The sequence below is a fragment of the Mesoplodon mirus genome, assembly GCF_964341445.2.
Source record: "Mesoplodon mirus genome assembly, chromosome: 5".
NCBI classification, from domain to species: Eukaryota; Metazoa; Chordata; class Mammalia; order Artiodactyla; family Ziphiidae; genus Mesoplodon; species Mesoplodon mirus.
In genome coordinates, this window is record NC_138980.1 from 69,022,313 (window position 1) to 69,048,930 (window position 26,618).

Sequence of the window (26,618 nt, forward strand, 5' to 3'; positions counted from 1 at the left end):
GAACTTGGAAAAAAAATCTTTAAAAAATATTATTAACATTTATTGCATTAATGATATTAACACTTTAATGCTCATAACCAACATCATAATCAGGAGATAAAAGGTGAAAAAACCCACAGTTAAGTTCATTGGGGGACATATTAATAGTTTACTTTTACAGATAAGTTCTTGGACAGAGTTCTTAAGCCCCACTAACCCCACAGCTTATAGGACCTTTTCTGTGTGAAATGCTATGGTTAGAGCTGTGGGTATGCAGAGATGGGCAAGATGGTACACACATGACTCTGCTACAGTTCACAGTGAGGTCTGTATTGAGAGGACAAGGAAGATTGCTCTGACAGGGAGAACAGAATGTCAGTGAAGAGAGCAGAGGGAATATTCCTGGGGAGTCAGGGAATGACATGAGCAGAGGTCCAGAGGAAACAATGAGAGCAAGCATGGTAAACAGCACTGTGCTCAAAACAGCTGGGGCATACAGTGCTGTAAATGGAGGCATAGAAGGTAAAAATTGTATAGTTAGTTCAATGATAGTGAATAAAATAAGTTGAGACTGTGAGACTAGAAAAGGCCCTTGAATGTTTGAATAAAGAATTTGGACTTATTTTGACAAGCCCAGAGAAACTTTGAAGAATTTTGAGCAGAGAAGTGATATGATCAAAACTGGGCTGGCACAGGAAGGAGGCTAGAACAGTTAAAAGGATGTTACCATACCGAAGTCCGGGTGAAAAGTACTGAGTACCTAATGTAGTGGTGGCAGTTAGAATTCAAAGTGTCTTTGAGTTCCACAAATGTGAGCAAAAACTACAGAGGTGAACTTTACACACAAGCCTCAGCAACAGACCGTATAAGGGACAAAGAAAAAGTTCAAGGGTTTTGAGCCAGGGGTGACTGAGGAGAGTGTTGCCACTACAGAAAGTGAGGAAGGTAAGGCAAATGGAGTTCTGAGTTCAGATTGTCCATAGGAATTTACCAGCATCTAAACTGAAAACTTTTGGAGGGAAGAGAGTAAGTGCTCTGCATTTAGTGCTCAGTAGCTTTTTGATACATTGAACTCTGAAATAATTTTGGTCACATTTTTGAAGCCAGAGAACATTTCTCCTGGTACTGAAATAATACAAATATAAGTAACCGTGGACCAAAGCAAAAAGCCCCAAATGCCCTCCCTGCACTACCACTTGGGGTTTAGGTGTTATTCAAATTACAAGAGTATAAACTGAACAAGGTTGGTCTTAGAATTCTGATTAGAAGAATTTGACATACCTTTTTAATCATTTTACCAAGTTCAAAATCTGGCCTTCTGCCTATTGAATAGTCAGCTTTCACTTCAGAATAGGTATCATTAATTATTGCCAAGAACATGTTCTGGGGAGAAATATTCAAATGAAGTATTTCAATAAAAATTTAGTTTACATGTTGTTAATGACTGTGACAAGTGCTGGGATTTGTAAAATTAGATTTAAATTTTAAAAGTAACTCATGTGCTCAATAAGAGATATGGCTATGCAGACTATATATAATATAGTAGAATGGGAAATGTGTGGATATGGGCAAGTATGTTTATGGTAAATGGGAAAAGCAGAATGTAAAATAGTGCATATACATTGGTTAATTATATATATATATATACAAATTTATTAATGTTACATATCAGAAGAAAACTTAGAATAATATATGTTCATAAGGGTATTTCTTTTTTTTCTTTAAAATTCTATAGAGCTGTTTAAATGCACAATTTTACTAGGGCTCTTACAACTATTAATGTCCAGATAACACAAACAGAACTGTGGAGAGGGTATTCCTACTCCCAGCCCATGTCTCCACCTTTCACTGTGGCTCAGATCTGTCACTGTGAGGACTGTTGCCCACAATCAGGGGATAACTGCTGTGTGTGACAAAAAAAAATTTTTTTATGGAGGACAGTAGCAGTGCCTTGAGTAGAAAGGCAAGGTTCCTTGATTAGGAAGGCCAAATAGACTTGTCCTGAGCACATGTAAGAGACCCATCCTGGGGACTCCTAAAAATTACAAGGGTGTGAGCTTTCAGCCATAAGGGCCAAAAGCTGTTGCAATATGGGCAGAGTATGAATGGCCTAATTCATACCTACTGGTATGAAATGTCCCAGGCTGGAGAGACCTGGAACTTTCAAGTTATATGTGTAAAAGATTTAGTACACTCTTGGCACACAATAACCACCTTGATGGTAATTATTATGATCATATTCTCCATTGGACAAATTGAAAACATTTGGACCCCCTGGATTACTAGGAATCTACACCATTCTTAATAAATGTAAAGTGTTCTGACAGCTAAGCAGTGATACTATAATTTCAGCTAAATTGGTAATTATATTTTTTATTCTGAAAAATGTAAACAAAAAAGGGGAACATATATGGTCATTCTTACCAGCAGGACAAAGAACACAAAAAAGATAAAAGTGATGAAGTAAATGGGTCCCAAGATACGACTGGCTTGCTGAATACCAGCAAAATTAAAATCTCCAAGAACAATACGAAACTGTGTGAATCTTATGGGAAAAAAGAAAAACATTAGAAAATACTATATCTCTTCATACATACATGACAACAGATGGGGGTTACTAATGTGCCTAGGAAAGTACCTAGCTGCATATGGCATATATTCTTTGGCTTTAGTTTTGTTAGCACAGAGTTCTATAAAATTGGATGTAGAATATTCCCCTAAAGAAAGGCGAGACTTAATAGCTGAACAGATAGTTCAGGAAACGATGGGCTTCAATTTATTCAACAAATGTGAACCCAATGTTCACCTCCAAGATTTGAACCTTGAGATGCCTGCTTACCAGCTTGACTTGACATTGGCCTCCTTAGCCATTCCTGTGCCCTTATAAAACTTAGAGTACTTTGACCTTTTCCAATAAATGATTTTCAACTTGTACATAGACCCAAGAGCCCTACAATTTCTAATATCAATGGTATGCTTAATTTTTGCATCTCTTCTGCTGAAATAAGGAAGGCAACAATTTGTCACTTGCTAAGTCTCAAACAAGTGCTGGTAGTGATCCTCAAACATCCCGAGGTTTACTTTTATTTTCTCCAATAAGTATAAAAGCTTGGCTTTGAATTGAAATAGCATTGAAAATACTATAAATCTTCATTTTATTAACTTTAAAGATGGAAAAATTAAGAAATTAAGGCTTTGAATGATCATAGTAGTAGCAGAGGTAGAATTAGGATTTCATAACCTGAAGTCTTATTTTGTTTTCTCATCATTAGTTTGCAATGGTATTGCCATACACACCACGGATATGTTATAAATTATATATATGTGATATATATATATGAGTTCTTTATTTTAAGGGGAGACCTGGGAAGGAGTTTTTAATAGTATGTAGACACTTTGCATGATTGGTCAAAGGGCAGAATGTTTCTTGTTCCTTGTTGCTTTTGCCAATCACATGAAGGGAGCATAGGACTATGTACAATGAAGGAAGAAAATGTATTCAAAGAAATCAGCTATTTGGAGTCCTAGGACTCAGAGTTTTCTGGAATTTCATCCTCAGTACCTGAGACCTGACTAAATCATACATACAGTATTTATCCAGCTTCTAATACTGGATTCTAATGCTCTTCTACACAAGATAGAAGGAGAACTGCTGAATTAGGAGACCAAAGTTTCTCAGCAAATCAAAAAAAATTTTTTTTTCCTCTCTGGCATAGGAGAATATGAGGTTCTGTTTTAGTGTTTTTAACTTAATTTTTTATCCTTAAGTTGTGTTTATATAAGTTAAAGTCAGCATTTCTCCTCTCCAGAAAGTGTCCACATACCTCTGCTCTGTAAATAGTGTGAATAACAAAAACCTAAGCAATTACTGAATGGTTATAATCACATAGGAACTGGAGACTTACAAATGCAATGTAATTGTCACTTTTCTCCTCTTAATTAAGCAAATTAAGCCAATTGGCGCTAGTTTATCCCTTTCCCCTCCCCCTCCCCAAGCTAAAAGGAACACCATGACTCTTCAGGATACAGGTTATACTGAATGAAAACACTTTTTTAACTTCTTGATACCCCTGTTAACTTTCTACAGTTCTCTCTTGTTGAATTAAAATAGCTTACAGACTGTTTCATAATAATGTACCATTTATGGTTAATCTGACTTCCCAGTCTCTCACCTGCAGGCATGACTGGGTGGTAGGTATTCCTAAGCCTTCTCCAAATATTGCCTCTATTCCACTGTCTGTTGTCTTCTGTAATTCAGGTTAAACATATATTAGGCCTTCTCATTCTACCCTTTCTGTCATTTTCTGAACATTTTGCCTCTCTATGCCACTTTTAAATTTTTTCTCAGCTATTTTTCATTTTACTCATTCTCTCTTCATCTATGTCTCATTTGCTATCAAACCTGTCAACTGGGCTTTTAATCTCAGTTGTTTTAATTTTCAGTTCTAGAATTCTGTTTGATACTTTTTCAAGTATGTCACTTTTTACAGTATCCTGTTCTCTCTCTAAAGATATTTTCTGACTTGTGTTTTATTTCTCTAAATATAGTATTTATTGATTATTCCAATATTTGAAGTCTTTGAGTCTGTTTCTGTTGTCTTTTGTATCTGCTGGTTCTTGCTTATGAATTTTTCCTCCTTATGTACCAAGTTATCTTTGACCATGAGCAGTAAATTATACTTGAAGGGCTTAGGATGAAATATCTTTCTCCAGAGAGGTATTTTTATGTGTGTGTCTGCAGGTGCCTATGGGCATTCCACCCTGGGACCATCTTAATCCAAATTCAAGACATGAGGTTCCCTGGATACCTAGGTGATTAAACCCAGACTTCAAGTCAAGTCACTGAGGGGTTTACTTTTAATTTGAGGCTGTAGCACTTCAGGCTCCCTGCTTTATGTGTGGAGAGGTTATCAGACAATCCTCCTCTCCCCCAACCCCACTCCCCAGCACACACACACAGGCCTTGGGTTTGTCTTCTGTCTCCTCCTTGAGAGGTAACTAGAAACACAATTTCTCAACTGTTTCTTCTGGATCAACAAAAATGCCTTCATGGTGGAGGTTTTGGGGAAGATGGAGTAAGAAACACTAGGAATCTGTCTCACCACCTAGACAGCAATCACAGTGGCACAATCTCTCTGATGAAACTATTTTGGAACTCTGGAGTCTGTTGAAGGCTTACAACTTCCAGGAAAGGATTGGGCAGTTTGGGTCAATTTAAACTTTTAGTTTGGCAGCAGCTACCCATCTCCTACTGCCCAGCCCATGGCAGGTAGCCCTGCATGTATTTCTAGAGCAGCTTGTACACAGCTTGTGGGAGCCAGGGTGGACAAGAAGGACCCTGTTGTCCAAACATCAGGGTCTGTGTTCTGATTGCTGATTGCTGCTTCTGATCACAGAAGCAGGCATCTCCCTGCATTGTTGCAAGCCCCTCCCTCTCTGGCTGAAGCAGTGTCCTTGGGATTGAGAGGCCCAATGCCCTTCCCTCCTTCTTCATTTTTCTCTTTTTCCCCTTTGGGAGCCAGATATTAAAGACTAGGACATTCATGGGGCTTCCCTGGTGGTGTAGTGGTTAAGAATCCGCTTGCCAATGCAGGGGACATGGGTTTGTGCCCTGGCCCAGGAAGATCCCACATGCTGCGGAGCAACTAAGCCCGTGCACAACTACTGAGCCTGCACTCTGGAGCCTGTGAGCCACAACTACTGAAGCCCGCATTCCTAGAGCCCGTGCTCCACAACAAGAGAAGCCACCACAGTGAGAAGCCCATGCACCACAAGGAAGAGTAGCCCCCGCTCACCGCAACTAGAGAGAGCCCACAAGCAGCAACAAAGAACCAACACAGACAAAAAAAAAAAAAAAAAAAAAAGGACTAAGACATTAAAAAAAAAAAAACTGCATATATGGAGGAAATTAGACACTCACCATGCATGCCCAAGGAATGGCACAGGCTCAGAAAAGGCCTGAGAAGACCTTAAGTTTACACCTCAGGCTGATCCTCAAAGAACTAAAAGAAGACATGGAGTAAGTCAAGAAAACTACGTATGAACAAAGTGGAAATATCAATAAAAAGATAGAAAACCTAAAAAGAGACCAAAAAAATTCTAGAGCTGCAAAGTACAATAACTGAAATGAAAATTCATTAGAGAGATTCAAAGGTAGATTTGAATAGGCAGAAGAAAAAAAATCAGTGGACTTGAAGATAGGGCAATTGAAATTATTGAGTCTGAGGAACAGAAAGAAAAAAGTTTAAAGAAAAGTGAACAGAGCCTAAGGGACCTGTGGGATACCATCAAGTGAACCAACATGTGCATAAGCACATGAAAAGATGCTCAAGATTGCTAATCAGTAGGGAAATGCAAATCAAAAACACAATGAGGTATCACCTCACTCACATCCATTAGGATGGCTACTATCAAAAAAAAAAACCCAGAAAATAACAATTTTTGACACGGATGTGGAGAAATTGAAACATGCACCATTAGTGGAAAGGTAAAATGGAATAGCCACTGGAAAACAGTATAGCAGTTCCTCAAAAATTCAAAATACAATTACCATATGATCCAGCAATTCTACTTCTGGGTGTGTACCCAAAAGAATTCAAAGTAGGATCTCAAAGAGATATTTGTACACCATGTTCTCACAGCATTATTCATAATAGCTAAAACGTGGAAGCAACCCAAGTGTCATTGACAGATTAATGGATAAACAAAATGTGGTATATACATACAATGGAATATTATTCAGCTTCAAAAAGGAAATTCTGACATATCCTACAACATTGTTGAATCTTGAAGACATTATGCTAAGTGGAATAAATCAGTCACAAAAGGACAAATACTGTATGATTCCACTAGGTACCTTGAGTAATCAAAATCATAGAGGCAGAAAGTAGAATGATGGTTGCCAGGGGCAGGGGTAGGGAGGAAAATGGAGAGTTCTGTTTAATGAGTATAGAGTTTCAGTTTTGCAAGATAAAAAGATTTCTGGAGATGAATGATGGTGATGATTGAACAAGATGAATGTACTTCACTATACAGTTAGAAATGGTTAAAAAAAAGACATGGTTAAGATGGTAAATTTTATGTTATGTTATAACACAATTTAAAATTTTTATGAGTTAAAAAAAAAAGGCTTCAGGGCAGAAGTAGCTTTGGATGCTGAGTTTACTTTTCTGGGTTCTTGCTTTCTGATTTCGGCCACTCACTTTTTTGTTAGTTCTCAAATGTTTCCTATATTTCATCCAGCTTTTTAAATTGTGAAGAGGTTGATTTGAATAACCTAGCACATCATTACCAAAAGCAGAAGTCCCCTCATTAATCCATTTCAAAATTTTCTATCTGTTTACTTTGTGCCTTATACTTTCTTTCCTCCCATTATCCAAGGTAACACAAATTTCCAAGGTTCTGTAAATTACTACATTTATATTTGATGTCCAATACTACTTAGCTTTATTATTAACACTTGAATTCAGATCCTAGGAAAGGACCAAGAAGTTGTTGGAACTGCAAACATTATTCACTCTGGATAAGCTAATTAGACTTCTCAAATTATAAGTCATTTGAAGTTGGAAAGGACCTTTGGGAGTGATTTAGTCCAGCCCCTTTATTTACAGATAAAGAAATTAAGGTCTAGAAAAGTTAAATAGCTAGTGGCAGAATTGGAAAGTAGAATTATATCCTCTTGGCTGCTAGTCCACTCTTTCCACTACTGATTTAGTAAAGGGTTATTCAGAAAAATATTATTAAATTTCATGCAATTGGTACTTACATAATACAGTATTTACATGTGGATAATGAAAAGAGGGCAACCTAAGAAATTTTTCAGACCAGACTTTACCCCAAATTGAGTAAAAGGGCCATGGACAAGTTTGAGGAATTCTTAACTAAAGGGAAAGTTATTGCAGTTTTTCTCAGAGCCATATGTTACCATGCACTACGAATTTCCAAGAGTGATGAAAATGAAGCCATTTCCCCCAGACAGTCTTGGTCTAGGTTGCACAGAACACATTTTGAGAACTGATATTTTAGACTATCATAAATTTTTTACACAGAACTTGTTTTACCTACTCAAAAATGAAAGTAAATTTATTAAAATTATTCACTTTTAAAGACAATATTTTTCTAGGGATTCTACGTAATCAGTTCTATAAGTTAGTTATCTGATGATTGTTTTATGTGTATAAAGCTATTTTTAAAATTCAGCTTTGCCAGATCAGCAAAGGATAATCAGGCCAATATCAATAAAAGGATTCTAAAGATAGAGCCCTCTAAAGAAAACACTTAAGATTTCTTTTGCCCAGAGAATAAATACTACAGAGACATGGAGCCAATTTCTTTTATCTTAGGTAAAATTTTCACTTCTATTGAAAAGTAAAAAAAATATTTTTCTAGCTTGACCTGGTAACACTTGAAAAGTGGATAACACCATCCATTTGGATCTTTCAATGCCTAACTGTACTTTGAGTGTGACAGATATTTAGCCATCAGTGAAAATATCAAACCATTTTTTAATTTATTAAAGCTTATGTCACTACTTACAGGCCTTTTCATGATTTTTTTTGTTATAAACTGGATAAAACTGCATAAATTACATTTATGCTAAGAACTTACATGGAATTTTGAAAAGTGGAAAAGTCGTCAACTTGTGATCCAAAAACAAGAAATCCTAACTGAGCATAAGCAAAGAATATTATAAAAAGCATGATGGCAAATCCTACTATGTCTTTGATACAGCGGGACAAGGTTGATGACAGCTGAGACATTGTCTTATTAAAGCTTATGAATTTGAATATCTGAAAAAGAACAAAGTTAATTGAAATAGGAAAATATTAAAGATTATAATGACTTAGAGTAAATTAATTTCAGAAGAAATCTGCTTGAAATTAAAAGATGCTTCATGACAGTCGGGGTGTTTGAGGATTCGCTGGCAATCATTACAAAGCCAAACTACTTTAAAAATTACTGTATAAAAAAATTACTGTATAGTTAAGAATATCCTTTTGTTTTTTCATAACTTTGTAGTTTAAGTTCCCATTTTATTATCTAATATAATAAAATATATCTAATCTGTTATATCTGATAAAATATAAATACCTTTATCCATGCAAAGAAGATGGTTATGGCAATTATATTGTTGTAATAAATGTGCCAGTATGCAAGAAAATAGAAGTCTGAATATTTTTCAGTACTTTTTAACAGTTGTCCAAGCAAGAGAAAAATTTGTATATTACAGTATGAGTTGAAGAAAACGGCCACAAAACACAACTAAATGGGAAAATAAGAAGGGTTAAATAAGAGATTACCTCTAAATCTCCTGCAGCCTATGAATAAACACATGAAAAAGTTCATCAAAAGTTCAACAAAAAGGGAGGGAGAGATAAGACAGGTTTTTACATAAATGAAAGTAAGCCTCAATTTATAGAAGTTTAAGGTAGCATAATTATCATAAAAGTAGCAAAATACAGACTGCCTGGCTATCCTAATCTATATGACTTTTTGTTTCTTTGAGTCATAAAACACAAATGTATAAAATGATTATATAATTCTGACTAGACTGTAAGAGTTTCTGCTCCATATAACTACATGATACCTAAGAGTTTAATATTTTTCACTATGTAACACTCCAAGAAAAATCTTTTTACAGCTCCAAAAAAATAAACCCCTTTAGAGCTTTTTAACAACTCTTTTAGAAGAGGATTTTAGAACCAGATTATCTTAGGTTTCAGAGTTTTCTAACTGTCATGAAAATTTTCCTTTGATTTCTCTTCCCTAAAATACTCAGTTAAACATTAAATGCTATACACTGTGTTAAGCATTATTGTGGTTACCAGAGAGGTAGATGGCACACTTTCTGACTCTGAGAAACTTTCAATTTGGTTTTGAGAAACAAATATATATATACTGGATTGGCTATAACTAAGGGCCAATAAGAGTAAAAGATCAGGTTGTATAAGCCAGAATATTTGTTCATTGTTCCTAAAACCAAGCTCTTACGATTTGTTCCGCTCTACCCACACCTCTATGTTTATTTTAGTATTTTCCAGTGATAAGAACTGGCAGTCTTGGAGTTTCTTCAAGGATTATTTCCCCAATCCTGGTGGCATCCTCTGTGCCTACAAGCTACGCTCTGGCTGCTCAAACCTTAAACCCCCTTCAATATTCTGCCTAGGCTTGTCTTTTGCCTATTTAAAAATTCAGTGTAAAGAGGAAAGCAGATTTAGGCAACATACAAGAGTACATTTTAAAGAACCTTGCCCCAAAAGAATCATTATTTTCAACATGAGGCCCTGAGAGGAATACATTTTTTTGAGTGGGAGTAGGGAGACCTGCTGTGCCCACTAAATCATAATACATATGGAATCACTTATTCCTCTAGGTTTATGCTAGTCCTGCCAAGGACCAAATCAAAGAGAAAAAAGTAGATTTCTCCCTTTTGGAGGCACACCATTAGTATGTACTATGACAGTTTATTTTATTGTTGATACTTACAGCTTTTAAGTCCCGGATGAGGGAGGTGCTTTTTACACCTCTCTCATTGGTGGGTTCAGATGTGATTCCCTTCAACCATATCTGTGAATATATACTTACCACCAAAAATAGTAATTCTAGCCAGTTCCAACTACTTTTGAAATAGGGCTTCTTGTGTTGTGAAGACAATAAGAAAAATACAAAATGTGATTTCACAGGAAGCAATAAAATAATCATAGTAGCTAACATATCTAAGGAGCTTCACAGAGTAAAACTGCCATGAAGTAAATATTCCTCCAGTTGCAGGGAATTCTGCCACCAATCTGTAAAATGAGGTTTGTGAAAGTCAATGCATTTCAAGGATTTATATTTCAGTACCTAACGTGATTGAAATTTCTAGTCAGTGATGTTGTGTACTTTATTCAGTTATTTTGTACAAAATATGTTTTCTCAGGGTTATGGGCTCAATTCATTACTATTTTTTTTAACATCTTTACTGGAGTGTAATTGCTTTACAATGTTGTGTTAGTTTCTGCTGTATAACAAAGTGAATCAGTTATACATATACATATGTTCCCATATCTCTTCCCTCTTGCATCTCCCTCGCTCCCACCCTCCCTATCCCACCCCTCTAGGTGGTCACAAAGCACCGGGTTGAACTCCCTGTGCGATGCATCTGTTTCCCATTAGATATTTTACATTTGGTAGTGTATATATGTCCATGCCACTCTCTCACTTCGTCACAGCTTACCCTTCACCCTCCCCGTGTCCTCAAGTCCATTCTCTACGTCTGCGTCCTTATTCCTGTCCTGCCCCTAGGTTCTTCAGAACAATTTTTTTTTTTTAGATTCCGTATATATGTGATAGCATACGGTATTTGTTTTTCTCTTTCTGACTTACTTCACTCTGTATGACAGAGTCTAGGTCCATCTACCTCAATTGAATTGAATAATTCAATTGTGTTTCTTTTTATGGCTGAGTAATATTCCATTGTATATATGTGCCACGTCTTTTTTTTTTTTTTTGCGGTACGCGGACCTCTCACTGTTGTGGCCTATCCCTTTGCGGAGCACAGGCTCCGGATGCGCAGGCTCAGCGACCATAGCTCATGGGCCCAGCCGCTCTGTGGCATGTGGGATCTTCCCAGACCAGGGCAGGAACCCATGTCCCCTGCATCGGCAGGCAGACTCTCAACCACTGCGCCACCAGGGAAGCCCTGTGCAACATCTTCTTTATCCATTCATCTGTCGATGGACACTTAGGTTGCTTCCATATCCTGGCTATTTTAAATAGAGCTGCAATGAACATTGTGGTACATGACTCTTTTTGAATTATGGTTTTCTCAGGGTATATGCCCAAGAGTGGAATTGCTGGGTCATATGGTAGTTCTATTTTTAGTTTTTTAAGGAATGTCCATACTGTTCTCCATAGTGTCTGTATCAATTTACATTCCCATCAACAGTGCAAGAGGGTTCCCCTTTCTCCACACCCTCTCCAGCATTTATTGTTTGTAGATTTTTGATGATGACCATTCTGACTGCTGTGAGGTGATACCTCATTGTAGTTTTGATTTGCATTTCTCTAATGATTAGTGATGTTGAGCATCCTTTCATGTGTTTGTTGGCAATCTGTGTATCTTCTTTGGAGAAATGTCTATTTAGGTCTTCTGCCCATTTTTGGATTGGATTCTTGTTTTTTTGATATCGAGCAGCATGAGCTGCTTGTAAATTTTGGAGATTAATCCTTTCTCAGTTGCTTCATTTGCAAATATTTTCTCCCATTCTGAGGGTGGTCTTTTCATCTTGTTTATGGTTTCCTTTGCTGTGCAAAAGCTTTTAAGTTTCATTAGGTCCCATTTGTTTATTTTTGTTCTTATTTCCATCTGTCTAGGAGGTGGGTCAGAAAGGATCATGCTGTGATTTATGTCATAGAGTGTTCTGCCTATGTTTTCCTCTAACAGTTTTACAGTGTCTGGTTTTACATTTAGGTCTTTAATCCATTTTGAGTTTATTTTTGTGTATGGTGTTAGAGAGTGTTCTAATTTCATTCTTTTACATGTAGCTGTCCAGTTTTCCCAGCACCACTATTGAAGAGGCTGTCTTTTCTCCATTGTATATTCTTTGCTCCTTTATCAAAAATAAGGTGACCATATGTGCGTGGGTTTATTTCTGGGCTTTCTATCCTGTTCCATTGATCTATTTTTCTGTTTTTGTGCCAGTACCATACTATCTTGATTACTGTAGTTTTGTAGTATAGTCTGAAGTCCAGGAGCCTGATTCCTCCAGCTCTGTTTTTCTTTCTCAAGATTGCTTTGGCTATTCGGGGTCTTTTGTGTTTCCATACAAATTGTGAAATTTTTTGTTCTAGTTCTGTGAAAATGCCATTGGTAATTTGATAGGGATTGCATTGAGTCTGTAGATTGCTTTGGGTAGTATAGTCATTTTCACAGTGTTGATTCTTCCAATCCAAGAACATGGTCTATCTCTCCATCTATTTGTATCATCTTTAATTTCTTTCATCAGTGTCTTATAGTTTTCTGCATACAGGTCTTTTGTCTCCTTAGGTAGGTTTATTCCTAGGTATTTTATTCTTTTTGTTGCAATGGTAAATGAGAGTGTTTCCTTAATTTCACTTTCAGATTCTTCATCATTAGTGTATAGGAACGCAAGAGATTTCTGTGCATTAATTTTGTATCCTGCTACTTTACGAAATTCATTGATTAGCTCTAGTAGTTTACTAGTAGGATCTTTAGGATTCTCTATGTATAATATCATGTCATCTACAAACAGTGACAGCTTTACTTCTTCTTTTCTGTTTTGGATTCTTTTTATTTCTTTTTTTTCTCTGATTGCTATTGCTAAAATTTCCAAAACTATGTTGAATAATAGTGGTGAGAGTGGAAAACCTTGTCTTCTTCCTGATCTTAGAGGAAATGGTTTCAGTTTTTCACCATTTCACCATGTTGTCTGTGGGTTTGTCATATATGGCCTTTATTATGTTGAGGTAAGTCCCCTCTATGCCTACTTTCTGGAGGGTTTTTATCATAAATGGGTGTTGATTTTGTTGAAAGCTTTTTCTGCATCTATTGAGATGATCATATGGTTTTTCTCCTTCAATTTGTTAATATGGTTTATCACATTGATTGATTTGCATATATTGAAGAATCCTTGCATTCCTGGGATAAACCCCACTTGATCATGGTGTATGATCCTTTAATGTGCTGTTGGATTCTGTTTGCTATTATTTTGTTGAGGATTTTTGCATCTATGTTCATCAGTGATATTGGCCTGTAGTTTTCTTTCTTTGTGACATCTTTGTCTGGTTTTGGTATTAGGGTGATGGTGGCCTCGTAGAATGAGTTTGGGAGTCTTCCTCTCTCTGCTATATTTTGGAAGAGTGTGAGAAAGATAGGTGTTAGCTCTTGTCTAAATGTTTGATAGAATTCGCCTGTGAATCAATCTGGTCCTGGGCTTTGGTTTGATGGAAGATTTTTAATCACAGTCTCAATTTCATTGCTTGTGAGTGGTCTGTTTATATTTCCTGTTTCTTCCTGGTTCAGTCTTGCACATTGTGCATTTCTAAGAATTTGTCCATTTCTTCCAGGTTGTCCATTTTATTGGCATATAGTTGCTTGTAGTAATCTCTCATGACTCTTTATATTCCTGCAGTGTCAGTTGTTACTTCTTCTTTTTCATTTCTATATCTATTGATTTGAGTCTTCTCCCTTTTTTTCTTGATGAGTCTGGCTAATGGTTTATCAATTTTGTTTATCTTCTCAAAGAACCAGCTTTTAGTTTTATTGATCTTTGCTATTGTTCCCTTCATTTCTTTTTCATTTATTTCTGATCTGATCTTTATGATTTCTTTCCTCTGCTAACTTTGGGGTTTTTTTTTTTGTTCTTCTTCTTTCTCTAATTGCTTTAGGTGTAAGGTTAGGTTGTTTATTTGAGATGTTTCTTGTATTGCTATAAACTTCCCTCTTAGAACTGCTTTTGCTGCATCCCATAGGTTTTGGGTCATTGTGTTTTCACTGTCATTTGTTTCTAGGTATTTTTTTATTTCCTGTTTGATTTCTTGAGTGATCTCTTGGCTATTAAGTAGTGTATTGTTTATCCTCCACGTGTTTGTATTTCTTACAGATTTTTTTCTGTAATTGATATCTACTCTCATAGCATTGTTGTTGGAAAAGAAACTTGATATGATTTCAATTTTCTTAAATTTACCAAGTCTTGATTTGTGCCCCAAGATATGATCTATCCTGGAGAATGTTCCATGAGCCCTTGAGAAGAAAGTGTATTCTGTTGTTTTTGGATGGAATGTCCTATAAATATCAATTAAGTCCGTCTTGTTTAATGTACCATTCAAAGCTTGTGCTTCCTTATTTATTTTCATTTTGGATGATCTGTCCATTGGTGAAATTTGTTTGTTAAAGTCCCCTACTATGATTGTGTTACTGTCAATTTCCCCTTTTATGGCTGGTAGCATTTGCATTATGTATTGACGTGCTCCTATGTTGGGTGCATAAAGATTTACAATTGTTATATCTTCTTCTTGGATTGATCCCTTGATCATTAGGTAGTGTCCTTCTTTGTCTCTTATAATAGTCTTTATTTTAAAGTCTATTTTGTCTGATATGAGAATTGCTACTTCAGCTTTCTTTTGATTTCCATTCGCATGGAATATCTTTTTCCATCCCCTCACTTTCAGTCTGTATGTGTCTCTAGGTCTGATGTGGGTCCCTTGTAGACAGCATATATATGGGTCTTGTTTTTTTGTGTTTTTTTGCGGTACGCAGGCCTCTCACTGTTGTGGCCTCTCCCGTTGCGGAGCACAGGCTCCGGACGCACAGGCCCAGCGGCCATGGCTCATGGGCCCAACCGCTCCGTGGCATGTGGGATCCTCCCAGACCGGGGCATGAACCTGTGTCCCCTGCATCGGCAGGTGGACTCTCAACCACTGAGCCACGAGGGAAGCCCTGGGTCTTGTTTTTGTATCCATTCAGCCAGTCTATATCTTTTGGTTGGAGCATTTAATCCATTTACATTTAAGGTAGTTATCAATATGTATGTTCCTATTACCATTTTCTTAATTGTTTTCCTTTGTTATTGTAGGTCTTTTCCTTCTCTTGTGTTTCCTGCCTAGAGAAGTTCCTTTAGCATTTGTTGTAAAGCTGGTTTGGTGGTGCTGAATTCTCTTAGTTTTTGCTTGTCTGTAAAGGTTTTAATTTCTCTGTTGAATCTGAATGAGATCCTTGCTGGGTAGAGTAATCTTGGTTGTAGGTTTTTCCCTTTCATCACTTTAAATATGTCCTGTCACTCCCTTCTGGCTTGCAGAGTTTCTGCTGAAAGATCAGCTGTGAACCTTATGGGGATTCCCTTGTATATTATTTTTCCCTTGCTGCTTTTAATATTTTCTCTTTGTATTTAATACAAAGAAAATTTAATTGTATTTGATAGTTTGATTAATATGTGTCTTGGCGTGTTTCTCCTTGGATTTATCCTGTGTGGGACTCTCTCTGCTTCCTGGACCTGATTGACTATTTCCTTTCCCATATTAGGAAAGTTTTCAACTATAATCTCTTCAAATATTTTCTCAGTTCCTTCTTTTTCTCTCCTTCTTCTGGGGCCTCTATAGTTGAATGTTGGTGCATTTCATGTTGTCGCAGAGGTCTTTGAGACTGTCCTCAATTCTTTTCATTCTTTTTTCTTTATTCTGCTCTGCGGTAGTTATTTCCACTATTTTACCTTCCAGGTCACTTATCCATTCTGCCTCATTCTGCTATTCATTCCTTCTGGTGAATTTTTAATTTCAGATATTGTGTTGTTCGTCATTGTTTGCTCTTTAGTTCTTCTAGGTCCTTGTTAAACGTTCCTTGTGTGTTCTCCATTCTATTTCCAAGATTTTGGATCATCTTTTGTATCATTATTCTGAATTCTTTTTCAGGTAGACTGCCTATTTCCTCTTCCTTTGTTTGGTCTGGTGAGTTTTTGCCTTGCTCCTTCATATGCTGTATGTTTCTATGTCTTCTCATTTTGCTTAACTTACTGTGTTTGGGGTATCCTTTTTGCAGGCTGCAAGTTCGTAGTTCCTGTTGTTTTTGGTGTCTGCTCCCAGTGGCTAAGGTTATTTCAGTGGGTTGTGTAGGCTTCCTGGTGGAGGGGACTGGTGTCTGTGTTCTGATGGATGAGGCTAGATCTTGTCTTTCTGGTGGGCAGGACCGTGTCTGGTGGTGTGTTTTGGGGTGTCTGTGACCTTATTATGATTTTAGGCAGCCTCTCTGCTAATGGGTGGTGTTGTGTTCCTGTCTTGCTAGTTGTTTGGCACAGGGTGTCCAGTGCTATAGCTTGCTGGTCATTGAGTGGCGCTGGGTCTTAGCTTCGAGATGGAGATCTCTGGGAGGGCTCTTGCCATTTGATATTATGTGGAGCCAGGAGGTCTCTGGTGGACCAATGTCCTGAACTCGGCTCTTCCACCTCAGAGGCACAGGCCTGACACCTGGCTGGAGCACCATGACCCTGTCAGCCACACATCATATGTTCTTTTAAGAGCACTCTTAAGTAACATCCTGATTGTGTGTGGTACAACTTTACTTTCGACCTGAGAGTTGAGGTGGATGGGATTTTTGCCTTCCCCAGATGGTTGAAGGATACGATTTTTGTTTTTGGAAACCCCACCACCTCCTTATTTATATTATTATTTTTTGCAAGAAAAGTATAAAGGGAGTTGGAGTGGGGGTGAGATTTATGATCACGAAAGCCTTGGACGCCATCCTCTCCATCTTCTGCCTCTCTCTCTCTCTGATTAGTTCCTATCCAGTAGCAGATTGAAGCAGGAGATGATTCTTCTCAAGGTTTGTTCCGCAGCTTCACTTCTAGGTGAAAGCTTCATGAACCAAGTGATGTCAACAAACGAGGCTTCTCTCTCTCTCCTCTCTCTAACAATGAAAGTTGCTCTCATGGAATTCTGTTCTGCCAAAGGAAAATACTGCAAATCTGCTTCTAGTCTTCACCCTTTGAAATCCATCTACCATGCTCTTCGGAAGTGCAAACTAGTCCATGTGAAAATATCACAGGGATTTCCTCAGCATCCATCAGCATCAACCACTCAACTTGTGAGTGGATGAGCCTTCAGATGATCACAGACCCAGTCTTCAAGTCTCCCAGCTGAGACCTCAGACACATAAAACTAGTTTCAACCTAGGTGCCAAAGAGCCCTAGCTCCCCAACTCCTGCCTGCACCTCTGGGAGCTAGTGCCTTTGGTGTGATGCCACTTCCTCCATTACTTCTTTTTTAATGCTCCACTTTTTTTTGGTACTCTGAAAATTCCCAGTGGTCAAAGACCAATGTAAGTGAGAAAGAAAGATGTGATTTTTAGCTAGACATTCATTTTACTCTGTGTTTTGATTGCTCATTCATAACTGGGAAACTAATTTATCCCTACAGGAGAACAAGATGATGTTCAAGAACATGCTATACTGTTAGTTACTGTTATTAGTCAGGACTCCCCCCCAAAATACATAATTTTTAAAATATTTCAGAGGAGGAAAATACACTCTCCCCCTTTAGCTTATCAGAGATACTTCTTGCTTCTAAATGTCAAGATAACATATTTTACTGAATCAAATGTTTTCTGTTTAACTTTAGGCACTGGATGTTGGATACAAAGATCTATATGCAAATAGAAATATAAAAATTAATTCCAGTACTAAATATAAAAAGATTTTGAGGCGGTTCACTGTATTTCTAGTGTTCTCCACAACTGCAGATAATTAAGAATTGACAGTAATTTAAGGAACCAGCATCTCTATCACAATGCCATGATGTAATTATTCCTACCTAAAGATATTAGCAAATCTTATTGGTACTGGAGTAAGGTGTGGCCCCAAAAGCAAAAAACCACCAAAACCAAGAACAAAACAACCAGTTAACAAATAGAAAACAGGAATTTGTTTTTTCACCTTGTGTATAGTATGTGCGCAATGCTGGGTAAGTGAGTGAAGTGAAAGAAACTCAGTATTTTGATCTGAAGTGTAAACTAGTAAACAAAAAGCAAAAAATGATGAGTATTGGGCCTCCCTGGTGGCGCAGTGGTTGAGAGTCCGCCTGCCGATGCAGGGGATACGGGTTCGTGCCCCGGTCTGGGAGGATCCCATATGCCGCGGAGCGGCTGGGCCCGTGAGCCATGGCCGCTGAGCCTGCGCATCCGGAGCCTGTGCTCCGCAACGGGAGAGGCCACAACAGTGAGAGGCCCGCGTACGGAAAAAAAAAAAAAAAAAAAATGATGAGTATTCAGTTTAGTTTGCCAGCTATGTGTACAAAGGGAAAATAAGTGGATAAGGTCTTAGTGTAAGCAATATGCTCCCATACAACTACTGATTAGATATACTACCAGTTAAAAGTTTCAAAATCTGCTAAAGTTTCTAAGAAATAACATTTTAAAAGATAACATAGATGGGACTTCCCTGGTGGTCCAGTGGGTAAGACTCTGCGCTCCCAATGCAGGGGGCCTGGGCTCAATCCCTGGTGGGGGAATTAGATCCCACATGCATGCTGCAACTAAGGAGTCTGCATGCCACAACTAAGACCCAACAGAGACAAATAAATAAATAAATATGAAAAAAAATTAAAGGTAACATAGAATAAGCACAAAACCTAGAGACAGAAAATATGGACTTAATCTAGTATTACAAGGAGTTCTTCATATGACTTTAAGCCAATTACCCCACTGTTTCTACTCTTATTTAGGACATAGAAGTGATTTGTATTCTTCACTTTATCCCTACCAGGACTATCGGGAAGGGTGAATAATGTTGGTACGAAGCTGATTCCCTGAAAGAAAATACTATAACATAAAATGTAAAATGTCCATTGGCTGCTGATGGTAATTCATTTGTTTTCATTTTTACAAATTTTAAAGGCCATGATTATGTTTCACCATCACTGTTGCACAGGGGGAAAATTCCCCTATCAGAGTAAATGCCAATTCCATATTCCAGAGTAAAAATGTAAGACTCATGAGAAAAAAGTCGCTCACTGAGACTTAGTGGACACTATTGTTTGCCTGTCTAGCATTCATTATCCCATTCCTTCTTTCTAAGAGAACCCTAATTGTATCAGGCATTCACCCATTCTCAGATCCCTTAGAAGAAGCCATTTCAATCCCCAGGCAGATTCAATCACAGTAATCCTATTTGCTTTGACTGTTTGATTCTAGAACCCAGGCCTAAGCCAAATAGCATGGTCCAAGTTAGGCAGATTACCTAAGGTAATCAGACCTACAGAAATAATTTTTTCTCTTTGGTTGGTTCTCTGTCCTCCTCCTTGTGAGAGGGGATGTCTGTCATCTTTTTCTTGGGTCCAACAGGTTAGCCCAGGCAGGTCCTTCTCATGCAATAGCAGAAGTGCAAGAGAGCAAGTTTTAATTTACAAACCCTTTTCAAGTTTCTGCTTGTATCTTATCTGCTGACATTCCATTGACCAAAGAAAGTCATCTGGTTGAACCCAGTATCAAGTTCTGGGGCAGGGCACCCTGCCCTGGGTGACAGGGCACTGCAAATTTACATGGCAAAGATGTGAAGAATTGGGGCCATTTTTGCAAATCACCATCGGCTGTAATCATTTCTAGGATGCTGGCTACTGTTATATATTGTTTGAATTTTAAATTGTTCATCCTTGAGACAAAAATGAGTAACTTAATAAAGCAGCTCATTCTGAAAGGAAATCAACAGATTTGAATGATCTGATTTAAAGGAAGAAATCTTTAGAACTAAATGTTAGATATGCCCAACTGCAGAATGACAATAAATAAGATTACGTTTTCTTAAGCAATATAAAACTAACCTATTGTATGTAATTCTCCATGTTCTGGAATATATCCTGAAACAGTGAAACAATAAATATGATGTTGCTCTTTCTTCTTTATCATTATTGGAAGAATTACATTATATTTATTTTGGAGCTTATGATTTTAATCTCAGTACAAACATGCACAAACTGGGAACCCTAATGAGGGCTCTGGGTGCCTTTTAAATTCAGTATACTAATAAGAGGTTTTGAGTAACTCACCTGATGATGCAAAACAGATTTACATTAGCATTGTATAATGAAAAATCAATAAAAATAACTCTAGTGCTTCTTGTGATCCAGCTGTTCATTCGAAGATTAATGAACTTGTTTAGGGCTTCAGATTTTGATTTTGATAAAGTGAAAATATATCCCCCATTTCGGTAAACACCAGTAAATCCCCTATGCCAAGGGGAGTTGATAATAGGAGCAGAGTACTTCCATCTGTTAGATATAAAAAGAATAATGGAGAGATGAGAAAGCCTGACTGAGAAGTATTTAAGAATTTAAGTTAACCTTTGGTTCAAAGTAGTAGTTTTAAAAAAAGTAGTACTAAGTTCATAAGTATTATAGTAATTTTGAAGCAAGATGGTGAGTTAAGGATTAAGCTAAAAGGATTAAGATTGAATATGTTTTCATTGTTTAGTGCTTATTGTGGGCAACACACTGGACTACATACTATGAGAAAAAAAATTTTTTTAATCCATCTGTTGCCTCAGGGAACTTGAAATCTAGAAAATAATGACGGATTTTTTCTTTAACATGTTGTCTCTGTTATCTTATGAGATCTTTAGTCTTTGAGTAGGACAAAAATATCCAGGGTTTTGATTCAGAAATATCTGTCTTAGTATGGGGAAAATGATGCTTCACAGTCTGTGTTTTAACAATCATATACCATTTATAAATGCCCAATAAATAAAAACTTTGTTACAATGTCTATATTGTTATATAGGTATCTTATTTTAATGAAAGTACACAAAGTAAAATCTGTATAACTAAATTTTGTTTCCATTCTTTCTACTTTTAACTTAGTTATGCAATATCAAAAAGTAAAGCTTTGATTCTTCATTTCAGTCCCTATTCAGTCTCCTAAAACAGATCTGAACAATTATCCAAAGATGCTCTGCTTAAACTTGTTTTTCTGTTAGTAACACCATGTTCATTTTCAGCAGAGAAGAAAAAAGTGACAACGCTAAGATAAAATACTCATTTTTAATGAAAATTCCATAGTTGTATGTTTGAGCATTTTCCATATGATTGTTAAACTGAAACAAGAACATTTATTACACCAACCCTCTCCTACTTCCAATTTTTTATACTGGTTTTAATTAATGAACGTTACATTTTAGAAAGAAAAACAAGCACAAATTGATTCTTATTTTGTTTGTCAGGAAATGACATGTATTAAAATTCTAAATCCATAATGTTAATTTTAGTATTTAAATATTTGTAGTTGTTATGAAAATTTGGAATATTAGAATACCTAACAGATTAGTCTTGAGATCAAATTTAAATGTGTAATTAATAGTTGACTTATCTTGTAATTTTTCATTGAAAGGGAAATAGTGCGTAGTACTGTTATAATAGTATAATATTTAAGAGAATGTGTCACCATACTTATGAATTTATTAAGTTTATAAGAATTATACAAGCACTTTGTTGCCCTCAAGAACACCCAAAACTCATAGAAAGAAAAAATAAGTCAACAAAACCCACAAAGCAATGATCAATCCTAGGGGTAGAGAGGTAGTTGTTCAAGAAAGGAAATGTAATCACTGTTCATATTTATAAAATAAACATCGACTAATGATTAACAAAAATTACGGTGTAACTACAGGCTAAGAGGAACAGGAAGTGTGTATGTGGAGGGAGTGGCATAAGAGGGATATATGACAGACACTTTCCATGACAGAGACAATAGATATATAAAAATATAAGATCAAGTAATAGTATAAGCATATTATTCAGAAATAGGAAGTATATACAAAAAGAAACAACTAAAAGTGGCTGCTTCTGGAGTGGGAATTATGAGTAGGAAAGGGTGGACTTTGTAAATATTTCATCATTGATAAATATCAAATTTTTAAAAAGATATATTTTTTGCCTCTATGATTTTCATATGACCTTAAAAGCAATGATACCAGCAGCTTCTGTGTTAAGGGGAGGTAGTGTCAGTGGCTTTGGGCTTTTACATTTTCAATATAAAGTGTAGACGTGAGTCTATACTAGCATTAGCCTCAGCCACTTTGGAGAACAATGGCCATAAGATCTTTGGCAAGCATCATCAGATGCAGTGTCTGTAAAACGTAACTGCCCCTTTTCAACACTGGCAACAATAGAAGATATCACTGAAGTAAGCCAGAGTGAGAAAGCAACAGAGTACACCAAAGACACTCCCTAGGGATCCCAAGAAGCATTTGGAATGTGTTTGAGGGCATCTTGCCAGAGCCAGAAAAGCTGATTGAGTTTTGTAAAAGCAAAAATGGGCGCTTTGCCCTGTGTCCAATATGACTTAGCACTTCATTTACCACAGTTGGAAAAAAAAACACTTCACATCCTTTTGTAAACAAAAAAAATAACAGGTTGCAGACTTCCCTGGTGGTACAGTGGTTGAGAGTCCGCCTGCCGATGCAGGGGACATGGGTTCGTGCCTGGTCTGGGAGGATCCCACATGCCGTGGAGCGGTTGGGCCCGTGAGCCATGGCTGCTGAGCCTGCGCGTCTGGAGCCTGTGCTCCGCAACAGGAGAGCCCACAACAGTGAGAGGCCCATGTACCGCAAAATAAATAAATAAATAACAGGCTTACTCTTCCTTTTCTAAACACTGCATCTCGGAGTCTTCCTTTGATACTATTACTGAAACAGTCTCCTTACCTGCCAGGCCCCTGTTGGTATTATTTGGAAAATAAATATGTTTTCACAATTGTTTGAAGATACAATGGTAACTGCTAGAAAAAGTTACGTGTAATTTTATACTGCTTACTCAGTATCAGATTTAAGGCCAAAATCACACAGATCTTCATTTTCAGAAGTGTATTTGTCATAACATTCATTCATCAAGGACTGAAAGGATGAATGGACCTTGCACGTGTTGTTGCGGACTTTTAGTTGACGGACTCTGGGGACTCCTAAAAGTATGTTCTCATAGTAGATGCGACTGCTGTTCTTTAAGTCATACAAATTCTTGTTATTGTACCATGAGTCCCAGTACAGGCCTTCCAAAAGGGGTCCTTCCATAAACTTCATATAGAAAAATAAATGTTATGGGAAAAATATTTCATGTCAAGTGTATAACAGAATCTACATTCATAATGTTATCCATAAAAATATAAAAATCAGTGATTTTAGCCAAGCCACCATTAATAATGGTAATGGTAAATTCTGATGTTGATGGTGATAACGAAAATGGTTAACATTTCCTGAGTACTTACTATGTACTGCTCTAAGCACTTTACGTGTATTAACTCATTTAGTTCCATAACCCTTCTTCTCCGAGGGGTATACTGAAAACTCTCCCCCAATACATGAATATCAGGACTGGTCATAGCCACAATTCATGACTTCACCTCGAAGTTATCTGTTTCCTCCCTTTCCTCTCCAACTCTGGCGGTGGTGACTGCTTCTGTCTCTGTCACTATGTGCTCCTTCTAAGAGATCCTAAGCCTAGGGTTCATTTTTTTCTTTCCTGCCTTTGTCTTATTTGCCATTGGCCACATACATACCTCAAGACAGCACAGTAAAAAAGCAGTTGGGCTCCACTTCTTGTCTCAGGGAAAATTTCCTATCATTCTTTCATATTTCACTTGGCCTAAACCAATGACTTCTAATCATTTGCCTTATCTCACACTTCTCTCACTCTCAGGAAATGACATTGTCTCCTTGATAAGTTTCAAATTCCTAGCATGGCATTCATGATTAGACCTCTGTTCAATTCATAGTTTGGTCTTTTCCACCTCATCTCCTATATGCCTATAATGCCAAACATAGTTCCACGTGATGAATTACTTATAGTACCTATCATTTTTCCTTCCTAGGATGGTCTTCTGTTACTCATCCTTTAAAACTCAACTGAATTGTGATCACCTCTGGAGAGCCTTCCCTACCTCTTCCTTGTATGTCCCAATGTTTGTGACATGGGATACCTGAAACTGCTGTTCCCTTAATTGTTCTTTCCTCATAATGTGAACATCTTGCAAAGTTAAGTGTAACAGAAAAAACAAGTCTGTTCTAATGCTAAAGGAATGATACTCTTATGCAATTAAAAACACTATAAAATTATATTTTGTAAATGTACTCTTTATTATACACTGTACATTACTGTAACACACACACGAGTATAGGCCTGTATACCAAAATCACATATATTTTAATTTATGGGCAATTTAAGGAATTTTTAACGGTAATTTTCACTGTATACAATTTTAGACTGACTTTGGATCCTAACTCCCACATAAGAAATCTATTTCCCAAATGCAACGATAATGTTAAAAAAATAAATATAACTTTTTTAAAGTTATAAGAACTCTATCACACTGAGAACACAGGTTCTCAATAAACACTTAGTGGTTGATTGATTCTAATAGTTTAAAGAAATGACATTTATTTTTATTCATTCCTTCAATAAATATGTATCAAGTGCCTACTATGTGTGCCAAGGGCTTGTTTATGCAATGCCTAAAGCTACTTCATCCACAGTCACATGACATCTTACCTTCCAAAAGTCAGTTATGCTGCGAATAGACTTAAAGTTGGTTCTTTCTTCACCATGCACAGACGTGTCCAAAAATAGAGATGACATAACTTTGTTTAAGTAATACCTATGTGGGTTTACCATCCCAAAAGTCACTAAGGAGAAGAATTTGTTTAAAAATTTACATTTAAAAACTCAATTTTTATCAGGATTAAAAATGTACTTGTAATTTGTTCTCAATTTTGCTTTAAACATTCAATTTTATTTTTCTAATTATAAGAGTAATAATAAAAAAACTAAAATAGAAATATACAAAACAGGAAGAAGTTTCCTATAATCCCACTGCTAGAATTAGGCTTGGCATATATTCTTCAGATTTTTCTAAATGCATACACACTTATAGAGAAAATAACTTAATTTTTATAAAACTGAGATCACATTATACATACTATTCTGCAAGATGGGTTTTTTCCCCCAATATTGAGAGTAGGCAACATAATATAGTGAGTAGTTTAGGCTATGAACTTTAAAATCAAACAGATAATGGTTTGAGTCCCACCATAGGGATAACATCTCCTGCCTCATAGTTTTGTTATGAGAAGTAAGTGAGATAATTCATGTGGAATATTTGAAACTATGTTTTGGCACATGATAAGATTGAAAAGAACATTAACTAGTATTCTTTCTCACTCTTCCTAGGGGTGCGCGGGTGGGTTTTAGAGTAGGGTATAGACTAAATATGTCTTTTTTTTTTTTTTTTTTGCTAGAAGGCCTTTATTTTTAGAAATAATGTATCTTCAACATCATTCCATGGCACACATGAGCCTATGCCATTCTTTAATGTTGCACAGTATTTCACTGTATATACCGAAAATTAAACAAATCCTGTTGGAGATTTGTTTCCAATTTTTCCTAATTATGAAAAGGTGTTTTTTAAAAAAAATCCCTGAATAATGGGATTATGAGTGATCTTTAAATATTTTTCCACTCCCCAAATGTTCTGTAATAAGCAGTTAAAAACCAATCTAAAATATCTTAATTTATAAGATTGGCTAAAGCTGTCTTTTTAATCCAGATCTGACTCAAGCTCACCCCTACAATATCAATTAATTAGTTAACCGATATATAATTGCCAATATGTATGCTGTACCAACATAAGTCCAGTCAGTGAGCTTGCATCTACTATATGTTGGGTGCTATAAAGACAAAATGCTCTTTAATACTGATTAAGTCAATGATATTGACCCACAGATAGGAGGAATGTAGGTTGAGATGTTTTCCTGGTTCTCCCTAAAGATCTGCATTGATTCATATCTTCTGTGACTCAGAACTAGCATATTTTACTATTAACTCTGCAACAGGCCAGGGAAAAGAATAAAGCAGACATCAAGACTAACTTCTTAGGCCTCATTTGTAGTTTGACCTATGAAACTAGAGCAAAGCTAATATATCTGTATCGCTCTAAAAGAAATCAAGAATTGGCAACTCAAGGGAATAATTATATTCAAGACAGAACTGCCAACAGAAAGGAATAATTAATTCAATCAGTGTTGACTATGAAAGCTTTTTATTACTTCTGTGACCTAAAGTTGTGCCCCTTAAGAATTGGAAATAATGTCAACCTAAATGAATTTAAGATGTTT

General features: G+C 36.6%; 1 protein-coding gene across 1 annotated transcript in view; it reads right to left on the bottom strand.

The window, feature by feature from the left end:
* The window catches only part of PKD2L2 (polycystin 2 like 2, transient receptor potential cation channel), a gene marked incomplete at both ends in the record, with an annotated part of 37,460 nt that overhangs the window by 9,882 nt on the left and 960 nt on the right, over window positions 1-26,618 (bottom strand). The window contains 9 exon segments of the mRNA XM_082621878.1: window positions 1,259-1,362; window positions 2,404-2,524; window positions 8,587-8,768; window positions 9,070-9,240; window positions 10,564-10,608; window positions 10,610-10,766; window positions 20,509-20,730; window positions 23,269-23,525; window positions 24,997-25,130. Coding sequence (XP_082478004.1) covers window positions 1,259-1,362; window positions 2,404-2,524; window positions 8,587-8,768; window positions 9,070-9,240; window positions 10,564-10,608; window positions 10,610-10,766; window positions 20,509-20,730; window positions 23,269-23,525; window positions 24,997-25,130 — 1,393 coding nt within the window.